Source organism: Scyliorhinus torazame, chromosome 27, assembly GCF_047496885.1.
Source record: "Scyliorhinus torazame isolate Kashiwa2021f chromosome 27, sScyTor2.1, whole genome shotgun sequence".
In the NCBI taxonomy this organism is placed as follows: domain Eukaryota; kingdom Metazoa; phylum Chordata; class Chondrichthyes; order Carcharhiniformes; family Scyliorhinidae; genus Scyliorhinus; species Scyliorhinus torazame.
Window position 1 is genome coordinate 16,087,801 of NC_092733.1, and position 22,280 is coordinate 16,110,080.

Sequence of the window (22,280 nt, forward strand, 5' to 3'; positions counted from 1 at the left end):
CTTTTTCTCAGCCACGTTCAAGTTAATTTTCTCTTCTCATTCTAATTTGCAGGTTCCACCACCTCTTCCCACGTGTGGGGCTTGCCCAGCGTCCTGCGCTGTGTCTCTCCAGTTCATGTCAAACAGTACAGCTGGCTTCTGCACAGCGTTACACCTCCCCTTGCTACTCTACATCACACAAGCGGTTGCACAGTGAGTCTTATTTTTTCCTCTCTGAAGTCCCCGCAGTCCTGTTCCATTGAATGTTGGACGCCATGCTGTTCCATTGAATATTACACGCCATGCTGACTTGGAAATATATAAGTCACATTGGTGAACGCGATTGACACTTTTTCTGTTTTGGACCACTGTTGCTTAAATCTGTCATCTTACCCGAGTCCCTCCCATGTTGAATTTGCTGTTTTTGGAGCTGAGGTTACAGGAAGAAGTAAGGGGGGGGGGGGGGTGTAACTTTGAACATGTTTAATGTGCTTCAAGGCCTTCTCCTTTGTTTCCGTTTCTGGTCTTTACTGTTACGTTATTATTAATATGGGTCAAATAGTTATTTCCGTTCCAGTCGAGATCCTAACCTCGCAAAAAAACATCCGCTGACAGTGAGGTGGGTTCACTAGGCTTCAGTGGCACGGGAAACACCTCCAAGAGAGATGTCGCTCTGCGCCGTGCACGGTAGCATAGTGGTTAGCACAATTGCTTCACAGCTCCAGGGTCCCAGGTTCGATTCCCGGCTTGGGTCACTGCCTGTGCGGAGTCTGCACGTTCTCCCCGTGTGTGCGTGGGTTTCCTCCGGGTGCTCCGGTTTCCTCCCACAGTCCAAAGACGTGCAGGTTAGGCGGATTGGCCATGCTAAATTGCCCTTAGTGTCCAAAATTGCCCTTAGTGTTGGGTGGGGTTACTGGGTTATGGGGATAGGGTGGAGGTGTGGGCTTGGGTGGGGTGCTCTTTCCAAGAGCCGGTGCAGACTCGATGGGCCGAATGGCCTCCTTCTGCATTGTAAATTCTATGAAATCACGATTCAGAGTCAACTGTGGATTAGCGGCTTGCACTCTTATCTCTGAGCCCACTCCAGAAACTCGAAGATAAAAATCTACACCAACAAATGCAGTAAGGAGGAACTACTGCACTCTCTGAGGTGCTTTCTTTCAGATAACACATTAAACCAAGGCCTTCTCCGCTTAATTAGCGGGTGAATGTAAAAGTACTCGAGGGTTATTGAAAATTCTGAGCAGGGGACATCTTCCTGGTCAATAGCATCTCACTGTCCAGCATCAATACCCTCTAACAGCATCACAAAAACAGATCGTCCGCTCGTTATCATATTGTTGTTCGTGGGATCTTGCTATTCACCTGCTGGAATTCTTACATTGCAAGAGTGTGTGTTCCAAAATACTTAATTGGTGTGAAACCTTGGGATGTCCTGGGGTTGAGAAATGTAGGAATTTTCATTCTACTTATTCCTTTTGAACAATTCAGTTCACTAACAGCCAGGAACCTGGGTTTGATTCCCGGCTTGGGTCACTGCCTGTACAGAGTCCGCACGTTCTCCTCGTGTCTGCGTGGGTTTCCTCCGGGTGCTCCGGTTCCCTCCCACAAGTCCCGAAAGACGTCCTTGTTAGGTGAATTGGGCATTCTGAATTCTCCCTCCGTGTACATGAACAGGCACCGGAATGTGGCGACTAGGGGCTTTTCACAGTATCTTCATGCAGTGTTAATGTAAGCCTACTTGTGACACTAATATAGATTATTATTATGAGCTGGAGATTGTTCCGTTAAACTTGTAAAGTCGCCAATGGATTCTGTTAATGCTTAATAGGTCTCGAGTCTGGATGTTTGAAAATAGGTCTTCCTGGGCGCCATCCCAGAACATCTGAATCGACCTCAGCCTGAGGCTTATGCACATCATTGGGAATATTGGTTCAAGCCTTACCGGAAGAGAATTTCCATAATGTTCTCCTGATCGACCGCCATAACGTCAACAACAACCTGTATTTACATAGGGCCGAATTTAATGCCCCTCCCCTGTGGCATGTTTAGCGGTGGGGTGGGGGGTGGGGGCGTGGGCATAATCAGGTGGTGGGTGGGGTCTCCACCTTCTCCCTGTCTCCACCCCAATTAAGTCAGTGGCTGCTGTGGGAAAGCCCATGGATGACCTTCCTGCCCCACAGCCAACAGAGGTAATTAGTGCCCACTTAATGGCCTTATTGCACTGCTGTTGGTATTAGCCCAGCAGCACACGAGATATCGCCATGTGGGGTTGCCAACAGGTACCCAGGAGAAGGTCCCCCCCCCCCCCCCCCTCCCCCCCACCCACCATCATCTACCTGTGGCCTGGGATGCAGTGGCGATCCTGGGCCTCATGCGAGTGTCACAGAGGCGGAGGGTTAGGCAGAGGGAATTCCAGAGCTTAGGCGCAGCTGCCAAGGTGGAGCAGATGGAAATCGGGGATGTGCACGGGGCCAGATTGAGGAGTGCAGCCATCAGTGAGAATTGCCAGGTTGGAGGAGGTCTAGAGGTCGGGGGGGGGGGGGAGTCGAGAGGGATGGGGGGGGGGGGAGTGAGAGGGATGGGGGGGTGGGAGTGAGAGGGATCCAGAAGGTTATGGAGTGGTTGCATTCATTGCCCGTCCCATTGAGAGAGAGAGAGAGGCCAGTCCACGTTCTGATATTATCCATCCAGGCCATCCTGTAAACTTTTATCATCTGGATTTTTAGGCCCATTTTGAAGCCTATTAAGAATGTTGGATGGGTTTGCATGTGAATGAAGACATTTTGAATACATTGCTATGTCATTCTTAGATCCAGGTGCTTTCCGCTCTCACAGGCCCGAGCATATTTACAGGAACTTTCTATGACATCCCTCCATCTGTCGATATTCTCCTGATTTATGTCATCATTGGTCCAAACTACCAGAGAGCCATATCCCTCTACGCAGAATGTCTCAGGAACGATATCATGAGGATGGTCCAACAGCAGAGGCATGCTGTCTTCAGGTAACTCCCAGAAAAGGGGATGGGATTGGGAATTGGTAAACCAATATGCTGGAATAATGCTGGGAATCCTGGGCAGATGATGGCACAGCGGTAACGTTGCTGGACTTGTAATCTGGATGGATATTGTTTATTGTCACGTGTACCGAGGTACAGTGAAATGTATTTTTTCTGCGAGCAGCTCAAACAGATCATTTAGTACATGAAAAGAAATACATAATAGGGCAACACAAGGTACGCCGACATCAGGTGATCGTGTGGTCCAGGGCTGGCGTCGGTACCAAGGCCGGATCGGCGCTCCGAGGTCCGGATCCGGTCCAAATCGAGGTCGGGGCCGCACTTCCGGTTTGGGCCTCATCAGCTTCCAGGTCGGGTCGGGTCATCAGGAGTGCAGCCAGGTCAGGTCAAGTCGGGTCAAAAGGTCCACTCCACTGGCCTCGGTTGATCTTCAGACCTGCAAGAGAAGATAAAAGAGAAAGGTTCGTGATAATGTTAGCGATAGAATTAAATTTTAAAAGATTAGTACGGTTATAAGAGATGTAAAAAGAGGATCTGTTTGGGAGAGCTCGCCGAGAGTCGCCATGCTCCAGCGCCATCTTGGAATAGTCTGGCGGTACAGTCTGCTACTCCAGGGAAAGGGGAGGGTCAAATCCCACCTTTGAATTTAAATTCAATTAATAATATCTGAAATTGAAAGCCAGTCTCAGTAATGGTAACCATGCAACTAGAATCATAGGATCATAGAATTTGCAGTGCAGAAGGAGGCCAATCGTCCCATCGAGTCTGCACCGGCCCTTGGAAAGAGCACCCTACCCAAGCCCACACCTCCACTCTATCCCCGTAACCCAGTAACCCCATCCCACCTTTTTGGACACTAAGGGCAATTTAGCACGTCCAATCCACCTAACCTGCACATCAGGAAACCGGAGCACCCGGAGGAAACCCACGCCGACACAGGGAGAACGTGCAGACTCCGCACAGACAGTGACCCAAGCCGGGAATCGAACCTGGGACCCTGGAGCTGTGAAGCAACTGTGCTAACCAGTCTGCTACCGTGCTGCTGCGTATTGTAAAAACAAAACCTTCTAGTTTACTAGGAAATGTGCTGCCTTACCTGGTCTGGCCTCCATGTCACTATAGACCCACATGTGATTTACTCTGAAATGTCCATTCAATTCAAGGGCAATTAGGAATGCAACAACACACGCGGGCATTGCCAGTAACACTCATTCCACAAAATAATTTTGCTGCATCTGTAAAGTGACATTTCCGGTTGAAAAATCTTTCATCATAACTGGAAAATATTAGGGATGCTACAGATTTTAAGCAACAGCAGAATCAGGGATGAGATAAAAGGAAGGCGTTACATTACCTTGTGTAATATATGTTACTCATTTGCTTCTTACCAAGATGATCTCTTACTCGATGTTGATTGACACTCGTAGTCTTCCAATGAAATCAAATAATTCATTGAGTAACTTTAACAAATAAACTGTGAGTTTTTTCTCTCTCCAATACTTATACTCGATGTTAAATAAGCAAGATTGAATAAGAATTAACTGTGAATAACTACACATGCACGCTGAGCCATCTCTCGCTACCTCTGGTCACTAGGCACTATACACATGAAGAGGCGGAACTGGGCTTGTCTGTCTTTTATACCCCTTTCTAGTGCTGCCATCTAGTGATCACTTAGCTGTTATGTCTATACATTAACCCCTTGTGTACATACAGATATGCAGATCACTACAGAAGGCTGTAAAGAGTGGAAGGTGTTGGGCGGAATTCTCCAATCCCGCGGCAGAGTGTCCATGCCGTCGTAAACGGCGTCGCGTTTTACGACGACGTGAACGAGCCACTCCCACATCTAATTCTGGTCCCTACAGGGGGCCAGCATGGCGTTGGAGCGGTTCGTGCCGCTCCAGCTGCAGATCCCGGCGCGAACTGTGCGCCGCGGGACCCGCGCATGCGCAGTTGCGCCGGCGCCAACGAGGACATGCGCAGTGGTGCCGGTGCCAACACACGCGTGCGCAGTGGCCTCCTTCAATGTGCTGGCCCCAACGCAACATGGCGCAGGGCTACATGGGCCGGCGCGTCGGAAAGGAGGCCCCCAGCCTCAGAGGCCGGCCCGCCGATCGGTGGGTCCCGATCGCAGGCCAGGCCACTTCGGAGGCCCCCCCCCCCCCCCCCCCCCCCCCCCCCCCCCCCCCCCCCCCCCCCCCCCCCCACAGGTGGCCACCCGACCCTTGCACGCCGAGGTCCCGCCGGCCCAGAGCAGGTTAGAACGATGCCGGCGGGACTCGGCTCTTTTCTTATGGCCGCTCGGCCCATCCGGGCCGGAGAATCGGTGGGTCAGGCCGCGTAGAGCGGCCCGCGACCGGCGCCGCGCCAACCACGCCAACACCAATGGCGCCGCCCTGCGGAGAATCGTGGGGATTCTCTGGCCCGGCCCAGGGCTGGGAGAATCCCGTCCGTTGTCTGTCTTTCGTCTGTGCTCATTCCGAGGGTTGTCCACACTATGGAGAATCTTTTTCCACTGATTTCTGTTCTCCACTGCCCTCCTTGCCCGTCCGATAGAGAGAGAGGGAGATGGAGGCCAGTCCAAGTTCTGATATTAACCATCCAGGCCATCTTGGGTCTTCCCCTGTGCCCGTTTTCCAGGAGCTTTCCCTTGCATCACCTCTTTTTCCAAAACACTGGAAAGTAGGAGTGATTACATTACGGATGGAATGATGGTGAAGGCAAAAGGTGGTGGTGATCAGTCTGGTAACAAACAATGTGCCTAGAGCTTTGACAAAGGGTCACCCAGACTCGAAACGATGGCTCCCTTCTTTCTCCACAGATGCTGTCAGACCTGCTGGATTGTCCAGCATTTCCTGTTTTTGTGTCCGTAGTGGCAATCGCAGAATCAGTGCCACCACTGACTGAAAGCATTGGGAGTGGGGCTTGCGATCTGAAATTGTTGAACTTGCTGTTGGACTGGAAGGTTGGGAAGTACCCTGTGGAAAAGTGACGGGCGTTCCTCCTGCTTTACTGGGGATAGAGGAGCGAGCTGAGGCTCGAGGTGGTCAGATTAGGAGTGAGTGAGATGGACAATTAAAACGACAAGCCAAACAATAACCTTGTCGAGCTCTGTTGGTGCCCAACCTGGTTGGCACTCAGCTCTTTCACCCAAACAATCGGGCTTTAAATACAAACCAGGGTGGCATGGCCAGTCGGGAGTTTGAAACTAGAATTATGGTCAGTCTACATCGGAACGGATGAGGACTCTGGGTCTGTACTCATTGGAGTTTAGAAGGATGAGGGGGGGATTTTTTTTAATTAACATTTTTTTTTTAAATTTAGAGTACCCAATTCATTTTTTTCCAATTAAGGGACAATTTAGCGTGGCCAATCCACCTACCCTGCACATCTTTGGGTTGTGGGGGCGGAACCCACGCAAACACGGGGAGAATGTGCAAACTCCACACGGACAGTGACCCAGAGCCGGGATCGAACCTGGGACCTCGGCGGCGTGAGGCAACAGGGCTAACCCACTGCCCCACCGTGTCGCCCTCTCTTTTTTAAAAAATAAATTTAGAGTACCCAATTATTCTGTTTCCAATTAAGGGGCAATTTAGCCTGGCCAATCCACCTAACCCGCACATCTTTGGGTTGTGGGGGCGAGACCCACGCAGACATGGGGAGAATGGGCAAACTCCACATGGACGGTGTCCCAGAGCTGGATTTGAACCTGGGTCCTTGGTGCCATGAGGCAGCAGTGCTAACCACTGTCCCACATGCCACCCATGAGGGAGGGGGGGGGGGGAATCTTATTGAAACTTATAGGATACTGCGATGCCTGGATAGAGTGAACGTAGAGAGGATGTTTCCACTAATAGGAAAACTAGAAACAGAGGACACCATCTCAGACTAAAGGGACGATCCTTTAAAACTGAGATGAGGAGGAATTTCTTCAGCCAGAAGGTGGTGAATCTGTGGAGTTCTTTGCCGCAGGAGGCTGTGGAGGCCCAAATAACTGAGTGTCTTTAAGACAGAGATAGATAGGTCCTTGATTAATAAGGGGATCAGGGGTCATGGGGAGAATGGGGATGAGAAAAATTTCAGCCTTGATTGAATGGCGGAGCAGACTCGATGGGCCGAATTCTGCTCCTGTGTCTTATGGTCATCCCAGAGGCTTCAGTCCTCTGATTCTAAATTCTCAGTATCCCCCCCCAACCTCTCCACCCCCCCCCCCCTCCCCCCCTCACCATATTCATTGATCTAAACCTGGTGTTTAGAGTTCCCTCCTAAACTCGTTGCCATCATAAAAAACCCCATTCAAGCCTTCAGTAAGTCTCATTTTTAAAAATTCATTTAATAGAAGATCAAGAATTGATTGCCTACCTGCCTGGGAGTGTCTGAGACCACAGCAGAGTTATTGCAAAGGGGAACCTAACATGGAGTCTGTGAGACCACAGACATTTATGAGATGTAAAGTAGATGTATCGAATAAAGCCCCTCCTGCAGGCTTTGCAGCTAATAGAGAATCTACTCAATGTCCTGGTATTCATTTCTTTCAGATTACTTGTACCAATTGATAAAAATGGGCAAAACAAAGTCTTCTCCAAGGTGAGTAACTCATTGCCGATTATTTGAAGGAATAGTCACTTGTTTAGTCGAGGCGTCAGTGCCACTGAATGGGTTAGACACAGGTTTGAATTCCAATTCCATTCTCGATCTTTACCTGACCAAGAGCTGGTAAGTGCTGACCGGAGAGTGGAAAAATTCCTATTCCAGGAAAGAAAAACTGAATGGGAGCGTTGCACTGCAAAACATCCCAGGACTTCATCAATTTGTAAGTCATAACCCCAGCAAACAATTCTCAAGGTGAGAACGGTTATCTGCGTGGCTCAGTGGGTAACACTGTCAGAGCGTCAGTACTGAGGGAGTGCCGCACTGTCAGAGGGTCAGTACTGAGGGAGTGCTGCACTGTCAGAGCGTCAGTACTGAGGGAGTGCTGCACTGTCAGAGGGTCAGTACTGAGGGAGTGCTGCACTGTCAGAGCGTCAGTACTGAGGGAGTGCTGCACTGTCAGAGAGTCAGTACTGAGGGAGTGCTGCACTGTCAGAGGGTCAGTATTGAGGGAGTGCCGCACTGTCAGAGGGTCAGTACTGAGGAAGTACTGCACTGTCAGAGGGTCAATACTGAGGGAGTGCCGCACTGTCAGAGGGTCAGTACTGAGGGAGTGCTGCACTGTCAGAGCGTCAGTACTGAGGGAGTGCTGCACTGTCAGAGGGTCAGTACTGAGGGAGTGCTGCACTGTCAGAGTCAGTACTGAGGGAGTGCTGCACTGTCAGAGGGTCAGTATTGAGAGAGTGCCGCACTGTCAGAGGGTCAGTACTGAGGAAGTGCTGCACTGTCAGAGGGACAGTACTGAGGGAGTGCCGGACTGTCAGAGGGTCAGTACTGAGGGAGTGCTGCACTGTCAGAGCATCAATACTGAGGGAGTGCAGCATTGTCAGAGGGTCAGTACTGAGGGAGTGCTGCACTGTCAGAGGGTCAGTACTGAGGGAGTGCTGCACTGTCAGAGGGTCAGTACTGAAGGAGTGCCGCACGGTCAGAGGGTCAGTACTGAGGAAGTGCTGCACTGTCAGAGGGTCAGTACTGAGGGAGTGCTGCACTGTCAGAGCGTCAGTACTGAGGGAGTGCTGCACTGTCAGAGCGTCAGTACTGAGCGAGTGCGGCATTGTCAGAGGGTCAGTACTGAGGGAGTGCTGCACTGTCAGAGCATCAGTACTGGGAGTGCAGCACTGTCAGAGGGTCAGGAATGAGGGAGTGCGGCATTGTCAGAGGGTCAGGACTGAGGGAGTGCTGCACTGTCAGATGGTCAGTACTGAGTGAGTGCTGCACTGTAAGAGGGTCAGTACTGAGGGAGCACTGCACTGTCAGATGGACAGTACTGAGGGAGTACTGAGGGAGTGGTGCACTGTCAGAGCGTCAGTACTGAGCGAGTGCGGCATTGTCAGAGGGTCAGTACTGAGGGAGTGCGGCATTGTCAGAGGGTCAGTACTGAGGGAGTGCTGCACTGTAAGAGGGTCAGTACTGAGGGAGTGTGGTACTGTCAGAGGGTCAGTACTGAGGGAGTGCTGCACTGTAAGAGGGTCAGTACTGAGAGAGTGCGGCACTGTCAGAGGGTCAGTACTGAGGGTGTGCGGCATTGTCAGAGGGTCAGTACTGAGGGAGTGCTGCACTGTCAGAGAGTCAGTGCTGAGGGAGTGCGCATTGTCAGAGGGTCAGTACTGAGGGAGTGCCGCAATGTCAGAAGGTCAGTACTGAGAGAGTGCTGCACTGTCAGAGGGTCCGTACTGAGGGAGTGCTGCACTGGCAGAGGTTCAGTACTGAGTGAGTGCTGCACTGTCAGATGGTCAGTACTGAGAGAGTACTGCACTGTAAGAGGGTCAGTACTGAGTGAGTGCTGCACTGTCAGATGGTCAGTACTGAGAGAGTACTGCACTGTAAGAGGGTCAGTACTGAGAGAGTGCGGCACTGTCAGATTGTCAGTACTAAGGGATTGCGGCACTGTCAGAGGGTCAGTACTGAGAGAGTGCCGCAGTGTCAGAGGGTCGGTACTGAGGGAGTGCCGCACTGTCAGATGGTCAGTACTGAGGGAGTGCGGCACTGTCAGAGGGTCAGTACTGAGGGAGTGCCGCACTGTCAGATGGTCAGTACTGAGGGAGTGCGGCATTGTCAGAGGGTCAGTACTGAGGGAGTGCTGCACTGTCAGAGGGTCAGTACTGAGAGAGTGCTGCACTGTCAGAGGGTCAGTACTGAGTGAGTGCTGCACTGTCGGAGGGTCAGTACTGAGAGAGTGCTGCACTATCAGATGGTCAGTACTGAGGGAGTGCTGCACTGTCAGAGGGTCAGTACTGAGGGTGTGCGGCACTGTCAGAGGGTCAGTACTGAGCGAGTGCGGCATTGTCAGAGGGTCAGTACTGAGGGAGTGCTGCACTGTCAGAGCATCAGTACTGGGAGTGCAGCACTGTCAGAGGGTCAGTAATGAGGGAGTGCGGCATTGTCAGAGGGTCAGGACTGAGGGAGTGCTGCACTGTCAGATGGTCAGTACTGAGTGAGTGCTGCACTGTAAGAGGGTCAGTACTGAGGGAGCACTGCACTGTCAGATGGACAGTACTGAGGGAGTACTGAGGGAGTGGTGCACTGTCAGAGCGTCAGTACTGAGCAAGTGCGGCATTGTCAGTGGGTCAGTACTGAGGGAGTGCGGCATTGTCAGATGGTCAGTACTGAGGGAGTGCTGCACTGTAAGAGGGTCAGTACTGAGTGAGTGCTGCACTGTCAGAGCGTCAGTACTGAGCGAGTGCGGCATTGTCAGAGGGTCAGTACTGAGGGAGTGCTGCACTGTCAGAGCGTCAGTACTGAGCGAGTGCGGCATTGTCAGAGGGTCAGTACTGAGGGAGTGCTGCACTGTCAGAGCATCAGTACTGGGAGTGCAGCACTGTCAGAGGGTCAGTAATGAGGGAGTGCGGCATTGTCAGAGGGTCAGGACTGAGGGAGTGCTGCACTGTCAGATGGTCAGTACTGAGTGAGTGCTGCACTGTAAGAGGGTCAGTACTGAGGGAGCACTGCACTGTCAGATGGACAGTACTGAGGGAGTACTGAGGGAGTGGTGCACTGTCAGAGCGTCAGTACTGAGCAAGTGCGGCATTGTCAGTGGGTCAGTACTGAGGGAGTGCGGCATTGTCAGAGGGTCAGTACTGAGGGAGTGCTGCACTGTAAGAGGGTCAGTACTGAGTGAGTGCTGCACTGTCAGATGGTCAGTACTGAGGGAGTGCTGCACTGTCAGAGAGTCAGTACTGAGGGAGTGTGGTACTGTCAGAGGGTCAGTACTGAGGGAGTGCTGCACTGTAAGAGGGTCAGTACTGAGAGAGTGCGGCACTGTCAGAGGGTCAGTACTGAGGGAGTGCTGCACTGTCAGAGGGTCAGTACTGAGGGTGTGCTGCACTGTCAGAGAGTCAGTGCTGAGGGAGTGCGCATTGTCAGAGGGTCAGTACTGAGGGAGTGCCGCAATGTCAGAAGGTCAGTACTGAGAGAGTGCTGCACTGTCAGAGGGTCCGTACTGAGGGAGTGCTGCACTGTCAGAGGTTCAGTACTGAGTGAGTGCTGCACTGTCAGATGGTCAGTACTGAGAGAGTACTGCACTGTAAGAGGGTCAGTACTGAGTGGGTGCTGCACTGTCAGATGGTCAGTACTGAGAGAGTACTGCACTGTAAGAGGGTCAGTACTGAGAGAGTGCGGCACTGTCAGATTGTCAGTACTAAGGGATTGCGGCACTGTCAGAGGGTCAGTACTGAGAGAGTGCCGCAGTGTCAGAGGGTCGGTACTGAGGGAGTGCCGCACTGTCAGATGGTCAGTACTGAGGGAGTGCGGCACTGTCAGATGGTCAGTACTGAGGGAGTGCTGCACTGTCAGATGGTCAGTACTGAGGGAGTGCGGCATTGTCAGAGGGTCAGTACTGAGGGAGTGCTGCACTGTCAGATGGTCAGTACTGAGGGAGTGCGGCATTGTCAGAGGGTCAGTACTGAGTGAGTGCTGCACTGTCAGAGGGTCAGTACTGAGGGAGTGCTGCACTGTCGGAGGGTCAGTACTGAGAGAGTGCTGCACTATCAGATGGTCAGTACTGAGGGAGTGCTGCACTGTCAGAGGGTCAGTACTGAGGGTGTGCTGCACTGTCAGATGGTCAGTACTGAGGGAGTGCATCATTTTTGGAGATCTCGGCCGGGGCTCTCCCCTACCCGGCGGGGCGGGGGGTCCCGGCGGGATGGAGTGGCGGGAACCTCTCCGGCGTTGGACTTCGCCGCACCTTTAGGGGCCAAGCCCTCACCTTGAGGGGCTAGGCCCGTGCCGGAGTGGTTGGCGGGAAAGGCCTTTGGTACCACGCCAGCCGGGGCCGAAGGAAGTGCGCCGGCCGGTGGAAGTCCGCGCATGCGCGGGAGCGTCAGCGGCTGCTGACATCATTCCCGCGCATGCGCATGGGGGGTGTCACTTCCGCATTGGCCATCATGGAGGCAATGGCCGAGTCGGAGGGAAAAGAGTGCCCCCATGGCACAGGCCCGCCCGTGGATCGGTAGGCCCCGATCGCGGGCCAGATCGTCCCGCGCCCCCCTCCCCCCAGGACCCCAAAGCCCGCCCGCGCCGCCAGTTCGCCGGTAAGGTAGGTGTTTTAATTCTCGCCGGCGGGACTGGCATGACAGCAGCGGGACTTCGGCTTATCGCAGGCCGGAGAATCGCCGGGGGGGCTCGGAGAATCCCGCCCCATATCTGCTACAAGAGATATTAAACCAAAGTCCCAAAGGCTCTTCCCAGTGGATGTAAAAGACGATATGACATTATTTCACAAGACAGATGACGTACTGGCCAATATTTATCCTTTAATTGACATTCCTAAAAGATAAGAGATTATCTGACCATTACTGCTTTGCTATTGTGTGTGCTTGCTTTGTGCGAATTGCGTATCCTACATACACACAGCACGGTAGCACAGTAGTTAGCACAATTTCTTCACAGCTCCAGGGTCCCAAGTTCGATTCCGGCTTGAGCCAATGTCTGTGTGGAGTCTGCACATCCTCCCCGTGTGTGCGTGGGTTTCCTCCGGGTGCTCCAGTTTCCTCCCACAGTCCAAAGATGTGCAGGTTAGGTGGATTGGCCATGATAAATTGTTCTTAGTGTCCAAAATTGCCCTTAGTGTTGGGTGGGGTTACTGGGTTATGGGGATAGGATGGGGGTGTTGACCTTGGGTAGGGTGCTCTTTCCAAGAGCCGGTGCAGACTTGACTGGCCGAATAGCCTCCTTCTGCACTGTAAATTCTACGATGTATGATCTATGATCTACATTACTAAAATAACTTTATTGGCTGGAAGCAGTTTTGGGTTGTCCTGAGGAAGTGAATAGTGTTGTTTGGTGTTTTTCTCAATTAGACACTGGCAGTGATTGCTCGGGGCCCTGTGAGTCGGGTCCTGTCTCTGAGCCAAAAGCTCTGGGTTCAAGTTCCACTTGACGGCCAAGGAAGATGTTCAGAACGCAGTCAAACAGGTCAGTTATCATCCTGCAAATCCTTCCAACACACGATAATAGCTGGTGGTAAGAGTGGGACAGGTTCCTGGTTAGCTATGCTTGATGTGGAGTGGCACTCCTCTGGCTGCAGGCAGGTTAAACGAGCTGTGGAATGAGCGTGCACTTTGCCTGCCCTCATGTGTCTCCGGGTACACAAATCCTTCAGTCTAACAAATGCATCTCTCGGATCGTGTCACTCAGAGCAAAAAGAGCCGTCTCGGTTCAGATCAGTCCGGGATTTACTAATCCCTTTGAACCACTCCCTTTTTGTCAGGATGAAGTGATGAATCAAGGCGAGGCCTTCTTCACCAGCGTCCTGGCTGCCGTCTCGGAAAAGCAGCTCATTCGACTCGAGTGTCTATGGCGACTGAACGTCGCTGGCAGCGACTTCCACAGGGGGGCGAAGCTGTACAGCCTGAGTGTGGTCCAGGCCTCGGAGGCGATTGGAAGTGAGAGGTAAAGGGCAAGGGTGTGCGGCCTGCCAACTAAGGCATTGGCGGGTTCTACAGAGCTGTCAGCAAACCAACATTCCTTTCACCGTGGTTAGCACTGCTGCCTCACAGCGCCAAGGAACCGGGTTTGATTCCAGCCATGGGTGACTATGTGGAGTTTGCACATTCTCTCCCGCGTCTGCGTGGGTTTCCTCCGGGTGCTCCGGGCATTCATGTGTGTTCATTGATGGGCCTTTTAAACTAAATCTCAGTCCATCAACCCCAACGCCCTCATCCCCATTATTCTCCCCAACCACATGCTGCGATATGATTTAATTTGGCTCAGCCATTCTCTGGTAGGTTGGCTGAATCAGTCAAGCCACATGGGGCGGCCAAGTGGCACAGTGGTTATCACTGTTGCCTCACAGCGCCAGGGTCCCGGGTTCGATTCCTGGCTTGGGTCATTGTCTGTGCGGAGTCTGCACATTCTCCCCGTATCTGCGTGGGTTTCCTCCAGGTGCTCCGGTTTCCTCCCACAGTCCAGAGATGTGCAGGTTAGGTGGATTGGCTACGCTAAATTGCCCCTTCAGGTAAGCTGCGGGGAGGACACAAAGAGGCTGCAAAGAGGTGCGGACAGGATAACTGAGTGGGCAACAAGATGTTAGGTGGAATATAACGTCGACAAGCGTGAAGTTATTCACTTTGGTCGTAAGATTGGAAAAACAGAATATTTTTTAAAGGTGTGAAACTCCTATGTATTAATGTTCAAAGAGACTTGAGATAAGGAATGCAAAAAGTTCAGGTGCAGAAGGCCATTAGGAAGGCAAATGGAATCATAGAATCCCTACAGGGCAGTAGGAGGCCATTCGGCCCATTGAGCTTGCACCAACCCTCTGAACGAGCGCCCTGCCTAGGCCCACGCCCCTACCCTATGCCCGTAACCCCACCTAACCTGCACATCCTGGAACACTAAGGGGCAATTTAGCACAGTCAATCCACCTAACCCGCAAGATGGCACAGTGGTTAACACTGCTGCCTCACAGCGGCAGGGACCCGGGTTCGGTTTCGGCCTTGTGTTGCTGTGTGGAGTCTGCACATTCTCCCCATGTCTGCGTGGGTTTCCTCCGGGTGCTCCAGTTCCCTCCCACAGTCCAAAGATGCGCAGGTTAGATGGATTGGCTGTGCTAAATTGCCCCTTAGTGTCCAAAAGGTTAGGTGTGGCTATGAGTTACAGGGATAGGGCGGGGGAGTGGACTTAGGTGGGGTGCTCTTTCAGAGGGTCAGTTTAGACTCGATGGGCCGAATGGCCTCCTTCTGCGCAGTTGGAATTCTATGATCTATGATCCTTGAACTGGTGGGGGAAATCGGAGCACCCGGAGGAAACCCACGGGGAGAACGTGCAAACTCCACACGGTCACCCAAGGCTGGAATCGAACCCGGTTCCCTGGCGCTGTGAGGCAGCAGTGCTAACAACGGTGAAAGGAATGTTGGCTTTCTTCCAAGGGGATTGGAGCACAAGAAAAAAGGCTTGTTGCATGGTATCGTGTTTCGGTGAGACCATATCTGGAATACCGTGTTCAGTTTTGGTCTCCATGTTTCAGAAAAGATATACTCAGATCGGAGGAGGTGGCAAGGAAGATTCGCTCAATAGGTCCCTGGGATGAGGGGGTTGACCTATAATCAGAGGCTGACTAAATTGGACTAAACAGTCTCTGGAATTTATGAATAATACTAATAATAATCTTTATTAGTGTCACAAGTAGTCTTACATTAACACTGCAATGAAGTTACTGTGAAAAGCCCCTAGTCGCCACACTCCGGCGCCTGTTCGGGTACACGGAGGGAGAATTCAGAATGTCTAATTCACCTAACAAGCACGTCTTTCGGGACTTGTGGGAGGAAACTGGAGCACCCGGAGGAAACCCACGCAGACACAGGGAGAACGTGCAGACTCCACACAGACAGTGACCCAAGCCGGGAATCGGACCAGTGCCCCTGGCGCTGTGAAGCAACAGTACTAACCACTGTCCTACCGTGTTTAGAAGAAATATCTCATTAAAACCTTCAGAATTCTGCAGGGGTTTGAGATGGTAGGCACTGAGAGATTGTTTGCGCTGGCCAGAGAATCCAAAACACAGGGTGGGGTTGTAGGGGCTCTGTAGCCGAATGCATTTAAGGCTTTGTATTGAATGACGGAGCAGGCTCGATGGGCCGAATGGTCTACTCCTGCTCCTAACTCTCGTGTCCTTGTGCAAATTCTTCAGTATATTTCAGATAGGATTATGCAGAGATGCTGAATTAAAATGTGGTTTCAACGAAAGTCAAAGGTGAACTTATGCAAGTAAAAACGGAAAATGGTGACACAGGTTCCTCCACTCCCCAACAAAACACCGATCTCTCATTCCTTTTCCTCCCTCTGCAGGATTTTTGATTTCTCCGAACATCCTCTAATCCATCTGTATTCCAGCGTCTTCCTCCAACGGACCCATGCGGAAGCCTATTACCAGATATTTATCTTGAGAGAGCAGGCGACTGATAAAGACTTGCAACAGCCACGGACTCGAGCCACTTATCAATGTAGGTATTGCACAGGTTCGATCCCGAGTCACTGTCCGAGTTGAGTTTGCACATTCTCCCCGTGTCTGTGTGGGTCTCACCCCCACAACCCAAAGATGTGCAGGCTAGGTGGATTGGCCACACTAATTTGCCCCTTAATTACAAAAAGAAATTGGGTACACTAAATTAAAAAATGTATATATTTGTATCATGTGAACCTCCCTATAAAAGGTTGCTCAGTGTCCCAAGTCTGGGTCTGTGCTGAACCTAAGTCTCTCCCAACGTTATTTAGTCTAATCCTGCCCCCCACACCTATTGAATATTTTCAATTTGCACCACCACAGAATAAAAACCTGGAACAAAAAGTTTAACGATGGCCATGAAACCATTGTCGATTGTCGTAAAAACCCATCTGGTTCACAAAATCCTTTAGGGAAGGAAATCTGCCGTCCTTACCCAGTCTGGCCTGTAGGGGACTCCAGAGCCACAGCAAAGCGGTTGACGCTGAAATGTCCTCTGAAATGGAACCTACAAGGGAACGAGCGGTCCTAGATCTGGTCCTGTGTAATGAGACAGGATTGATTAATGATCTCATAGTTAAGGATCCTCTCGGAAGGAGTGATCACAATATGGTGGAATTTAAAATACAGATGGAGGGTGAGAAGGTAAAATCAAACACTAGTGTTTTGTGTTTAAACAAAGGAAATTACAATGGGATGAGAGAAGAGCTAGCTAAGGTAGACTGGGAGCAAAGACTTTATGGTGATACAGTTGAGGAACAGTGGAGAACCTTCCAAGCGATTTTTCACAGTGCTCAGCAAAGATTTATACCAACAAAAAGTAAGGATGGTAGAAAGAGGGAAAATTGACCCTGGATATCTAAGGAAATAAGGGAGAGTATCAAATTGAAGGAAAAAACATACAAAGTGGCAAACATTAGTGGAAGATTAGAGGACTGGGAAATCGTTAAGGGGCATCAGAAAGTTACTAAAAAAAGCTATAAAGAAGAGTAAAATAGATTATGAGAGTAAATTTGCTCAGAATATAAAATCAGAAAGTAAAAGTTCCTACAAATATATAAAACAAAAAAGAGTGGCTAAGGTAAATATTGGTCCTTCAGAGAATGAGAAGGGAGATTTAATAATGGAAGATGAGGAAATGGCTGAGGAACTGAACAGGTTTTTTGGGTCGGTCTTCACAGTGGAAGACACAAATAACATGCCAGTGACTGATAGAAATGAGGCTATGACAGGTGAGGACCTTGGGATGATTGTTATCACTAAGGAGGTAGTGATGGGCACGCTAATTGGGCTACAGGTAGACAAGTCTCCTGGACCTGATGGAATGCATCCCAGAGTGCTAAAAGAGATGGCTAGGGAAATTGCAAATGCACTAGTGATTATTTACCAAAATTCACTGGACTCTGGGGTGGTCCCGGCGGATTGGAAATGAGCAAACGTGACACCATTGTTTAAAAAAGGAGGTAGGCAGAAAGTGGGTAATTATAGGCCAGTGAGCTTAACTTCGGTAGTAGGGAAGATGCTGTAATCTATCATCGAGGAGGAAATAGCGAGGCATCTGGATGGAAATTGTTCCATTGGGCAGACGCAGCATGGGTTCATAAGGGGCAGGTCGTGCCTAACTAATTTAGTGGAATTTTTTGAGGCCATTACCAGAGCGGTAGATAACGGGGAGCCAATGGATGTGGTACATCTGGATTTCCAGAAAGCCTTTGACAAGGTGCCACACAAAAGGTTGCTGCATAAGATAAAGATGCATGGCATTAAGGGTAAAGTAATAGCATGGATAGAGGATTGGTTAATTAATAGAAAGCAAAGAGTGGGGATTAATGGGTGTTTCTCTGGTTGGCAATCAGTAGCTAGTGGTGTCCCTCAGGGATCAGTGTTGGGCCCTCAATTGTTCACAATTTACAGAGATGATTTGGAGTTGGGGACCAAGGGCAATGTGTCCAAGTTTGCAGACGACACTAAGGTGAGTGATAAAGCAAAAAGTGCAGAGGATACTGGAAGTCTGCAGAGGGATTTGGATAGGTTAAGTGAATGGGCTAGGGTCTGGCAGATGGAATACAATGTTGACAAATGTGAGGTTATCCATTTTGGTAGGAATAACAGCAAAAGGGATTATTATTTAAATGATAAAATATTAAAACATGCTGCTGTGCAGAGAGACCTGGGTGTGCTCGTGCATGAGTCGCAAAAAGTTGGTTTACAGATGCAACAGGTGATTAAGAAGGCAAATGGAATTTTGTCCTTCATTGCTAGAGGGATGGAGTTTAAGACTAGGGAGGTTATGCTGCAATTGTATAAGGTGTTAGTGAGGCCACACCTGGAGTATTGTGTTCAGTTTTGGTCTCCTTACCTGAGAAAGGACATACTGGCGCTGGAGGGTGTACAGAGGAGATTCACTAGGTTAATCCCAGAGCTGAAGGGGTTGGATTACGAGGAGAGGTTGAGTAGACTGGGACTGTACTCGTTGGAATTTAGAAGGATGAGGGGGGATCGTATAGAAACATATAAGATTAAGAAGGGAATAGATAGGATAGATGCAGGCAGGTTGTTTCCACTGGCGGGTGAAAGCAGAACTAGGGGACATAGCCTCAAAAAAGGGGAAGTAGATTTAGGACTGAGTTTAGGAGGAACTTCTTCACCCAAAGGGTTGTGAATCTATGGAATTCCTTGCCCTGTGAAACAGTTGAGGCTCCTTCATTAGATGTTTTTAAGATAAAAATAGATTGTTTTTTGAAGAATAAAGGGATTAAAGTTATGGTGTTCGGGCCGGAAAGTGGAGCTGTGTCCACAAAAGATCAGCCATGATCTCATTGAATGGCGGAGCAGGCTCGAGGGGCCAGATGGCCTACTCCTGCTCCTAGTTCTTATGTTATTATGAAATGTCCCAGCGAGCCATTCAATTCACAGACAATTATGGACTGGCTCGGCCAGTGACGCCCACATCCCACCCATAGACTCCATAGAGTAGGGCGGCATGCAGCGCAATGGCTAGCACTGGGACTGCAACGCTGAGAATCCAGGTTCGAATCCAGGCCCTGGGTCACTGTCCGTGTCTGCATGGGTCTCACCCCCACAACCCAAACATTGGTTGGTTAGGTGCATTGGCCACACTAAGTTGCCCCTTAATTGGGAAAAAAATAATTGGGCACTCTAAATTTTTATTTTTTTAAATCTAGAATCCGTAGAGTGCAGAAGAACATAAGAACTAGGAGCAGGAGTAGGCCACCTGGCCCCTCGAGCCTGCTCCGCCATTCAATGAGATCATGGCTGATCTTTTGTGGACTCAGCTCCACTTTCCGGCCCGAACACCATAACCCTTAATCCCTTTATTCTTCAAACAATTATCTATCTTTATCTTAAAAACATTTAATAAAGGAGCCTCTACTGCTTCACTGGGCAAGGAATTCCAGAGATTCACAACCCTTTGGCTGAAGAAGTTCCTCCTAAACTCAGTCCTAAATCTACTTCCCCTTATTTTGAGGCTATGCCCCCTAGTTCTGCTTTCACCCGCCAGTGGAAACAACCTGCCCGCATCTATCCTATCTATTCCCTTCATAAATCTATGTTTCTATAGGATCCCTCCTCATCCTTCTAAATTCCAACGAGTACAGTCCCAGTCTACTCAACCTCTCCTCGTAATCCAACCCCTTCAGCTCTGGGATTAACCTAGTGAATCTCCTCTGCACACCCTCCAGTGCCAGTATGTCCTTTCTCAGGTTAGGAGACCAAAACTGAACACAATACTCCAGGTGTGGTCTCACTAGCACCTTATACAATTGCAGCATAACCCCCCTAGTCTTTAACTCCATCCTTCTAGCAACGAAGGACAAAATTCCATTTGCCTTCTTAATCACCTGTTGCACCTGTAAACCAACATTTTGCGACTCATGCACTAGCACACCCAGGTCTCTCTGCACAGCAGCATGTTTTAATATTTTATCATTTAAATAATAATCCCTTTTGCTGTTATTCCTACCAAAATGGATAACCTCACATTTGTCAACATTGTATTCCATCTGCCAGACCCTAGCCCATTCACTTAGCCTATCCAAATCCCTCTGCAGACTTCCAGTATCCTCTGCCCTTTTTGCTTTACCACTCATCTTAGTGTCGTCTGCAAACTTGGACACATTGCCCTTGGTCCCCAACTCCAAATCATCTATGTAAATTGTGAACAGTTGTGGGCCCAACACTGATCCCTGAGGGACACCACTAGCTACTGATTGCCAACCAGAGAAACACCCATTAATCCCCACTCTTTGCTTTCTATTAATTAACCAATCCTCTATCCATGCTACTACTTTACCCTTAATGCCATGCATCTTTATCTTATGCAGCAACCTTTTGTGTGGCACCTTGCCAAAGGCTTTCTGGAAATCTAGATATACCACATCCATTGGCTCCCCGTTATCTACCGCACTGGTAATGTTCTCAAAATATTCCACTCAATTAGTTAGGCACGACCTGCCCTTTGTGAACCCATGCTGCGCCTGCCCAGTGGGACAATTTCCATCCAGATGCCTCACTATTTCCTCCTTGATGATAGATTCCAGTATCTTCCCTACTACCGAAGTTAAGCTCACTGGCCTATAATTACCCACTTTCTGCCTACCTCCTTTTTTAAACAGTGGTGTCACGTTTGCTAATTTCCAATCCGCCGGGACCACCCCAGAGTCTAGTGAATTTTGGTAAATAATCACTAGTGCATTTGCAATTTCCCTAGCCATCTCTTTTAGCACTCTGGGATGCATTCCATCAGGGCCAGGAGACTTGTCTACCTGTAGTCCCATTAGCTTGCCCATCACTACCTCCTTAGTGATAACAATCCTCTCAAGGTCCTCACCTGTCATAGCCTCATTTCTATCAGTCACTGGAATGTTATTTGTGTCTTCCACTGTGAAGACCGACCCAAAAAACCTGTTCAGTTCCTCAGCCATTTCCTCATCTCCCATTATTAAATCTCCCTTCTCATCCTCTAAAGGACCAATATTTACCTTAGTCACTCTTTTTTGTTTTATATATTTGTAGAAACTTTTACTATCTGTTTTTATATTCTGAGCAAGTTTACTCTCATAATCTATCTTACTCTTCTTTATAGCTTTTTAAGTCACTTTCTGTTGCCCCCTAAAGATTTCCCAGTCCTCTAGTCTCCCACTAAACTTTGCCACTTTGTATGCTTTTTCCTTCAATTTGATACTCTCCCTTATTTCCTTAGATATCCATGATCGATTTTCCTTCTTTCTACCATCCTTACTTTTTGTTGGTATAAATCTTTGCTGAGCACTGTGAAAAATCGCTTGGAAGGTTCTCCACTGTTCCTCAACTGTTTCACCATAAAGTCTTTGCTCCCAGTCTACCTTAGCTAGTTCTTCTCTCATCCCATTGTAATCTCCTTTGTTTAAGCACAAAACACTAGTGTTTGATTTTACCTTCTCACCCTCCATCTGTATTTTAAATTCCACCATATTGTGATCGCTCCTTCCGAGACGATCCCTAACTATGAGACCATGAATCAATCCTGTCTCATTACACAGGACCAGATCTAGGACCGCTTGTTCCCTCGTAAGTTCCATTACATACTGTTCTAGGAAATTATCGCAGATACATTCTATAAACTCCTCCTCAAAGCTGCCTTGACCGACCTGGTTAAACCAATCGACATGTTGATTAAAATCCCCCATGATAACTGCTGTACCATTTCTACATGCATCCGTTATTTCTTTGTTTATTGTCTGCCCCACCATAATGTTACTATTTGGTGGCCTATAGACTACTCCTATCAGTGACTTTTTCGCCTTACTATTCCTGATTTCCACCCAAATGGATTCAACCTTATCCTCCATAGCACCGATGTCAACCCTTACTATTGCCCGGATGTCATCCTTAAATAACAGAGCTACACCACCTCCCTTACCATCCACTCTGTCCTTCCGAATAGTTTGATACCCTCGGATATTTAACTCCCAGTCGTGACCATCCTTTAACCATGTTTCAGTAATGACCACTAAATCATAGTCATTCACGATGATTTGTGCCATCAACTCAATTACCTTATTCCGAATACTACCAGTATTCAGGTAAAGTACACTTTATGTTGGCTTTTTTACCTCTGTTTTGAATCGTAACACCTCGATCAGTAACCTCTCCTAAGTTATATTTCCTCTTAACTTTTCT

General features: G+C 49.4%; 1 protein-coding gene across 3 annotated transcripts in view; it reads left to right on the top strand.

Annotated features, from left to right (window-relative positions):
- Positions 1 to 22,280, top strand: part of LOC140403246 (uncharacterized) — a 125,330-nt gene that overhangs the window by 35,016 nt on the left and 68,034 nt on the right. For all 3 annotated transcript variants that reach the window (XM_072491013.1, XM_072491014.1, XM_072491015.1), the window contains 5 exons: positions 53 to 192; positions 2,793 to 2,986; positions 7,546 to 7,594; positions 13,365 to 13,546; positions 15,944 to 16,098. In XM_072491013.1, coding sequence (XP_072347114.1) covers positions 53 to 192; positions 2,793 to 2,986; positions 7,546 to 7,594; positions 13,365 to 13,546; positions 15,944 to 16,098 — 720 coding nt within the window. The remainder of the gene's footprint in view (positions 1 to 52; positions 193 to 2,792; positions 2,987 to 7,545; positions 7,595 to 13,364; positions 13,547 to 15,943; positions 16,099 to 22,280) is intronic.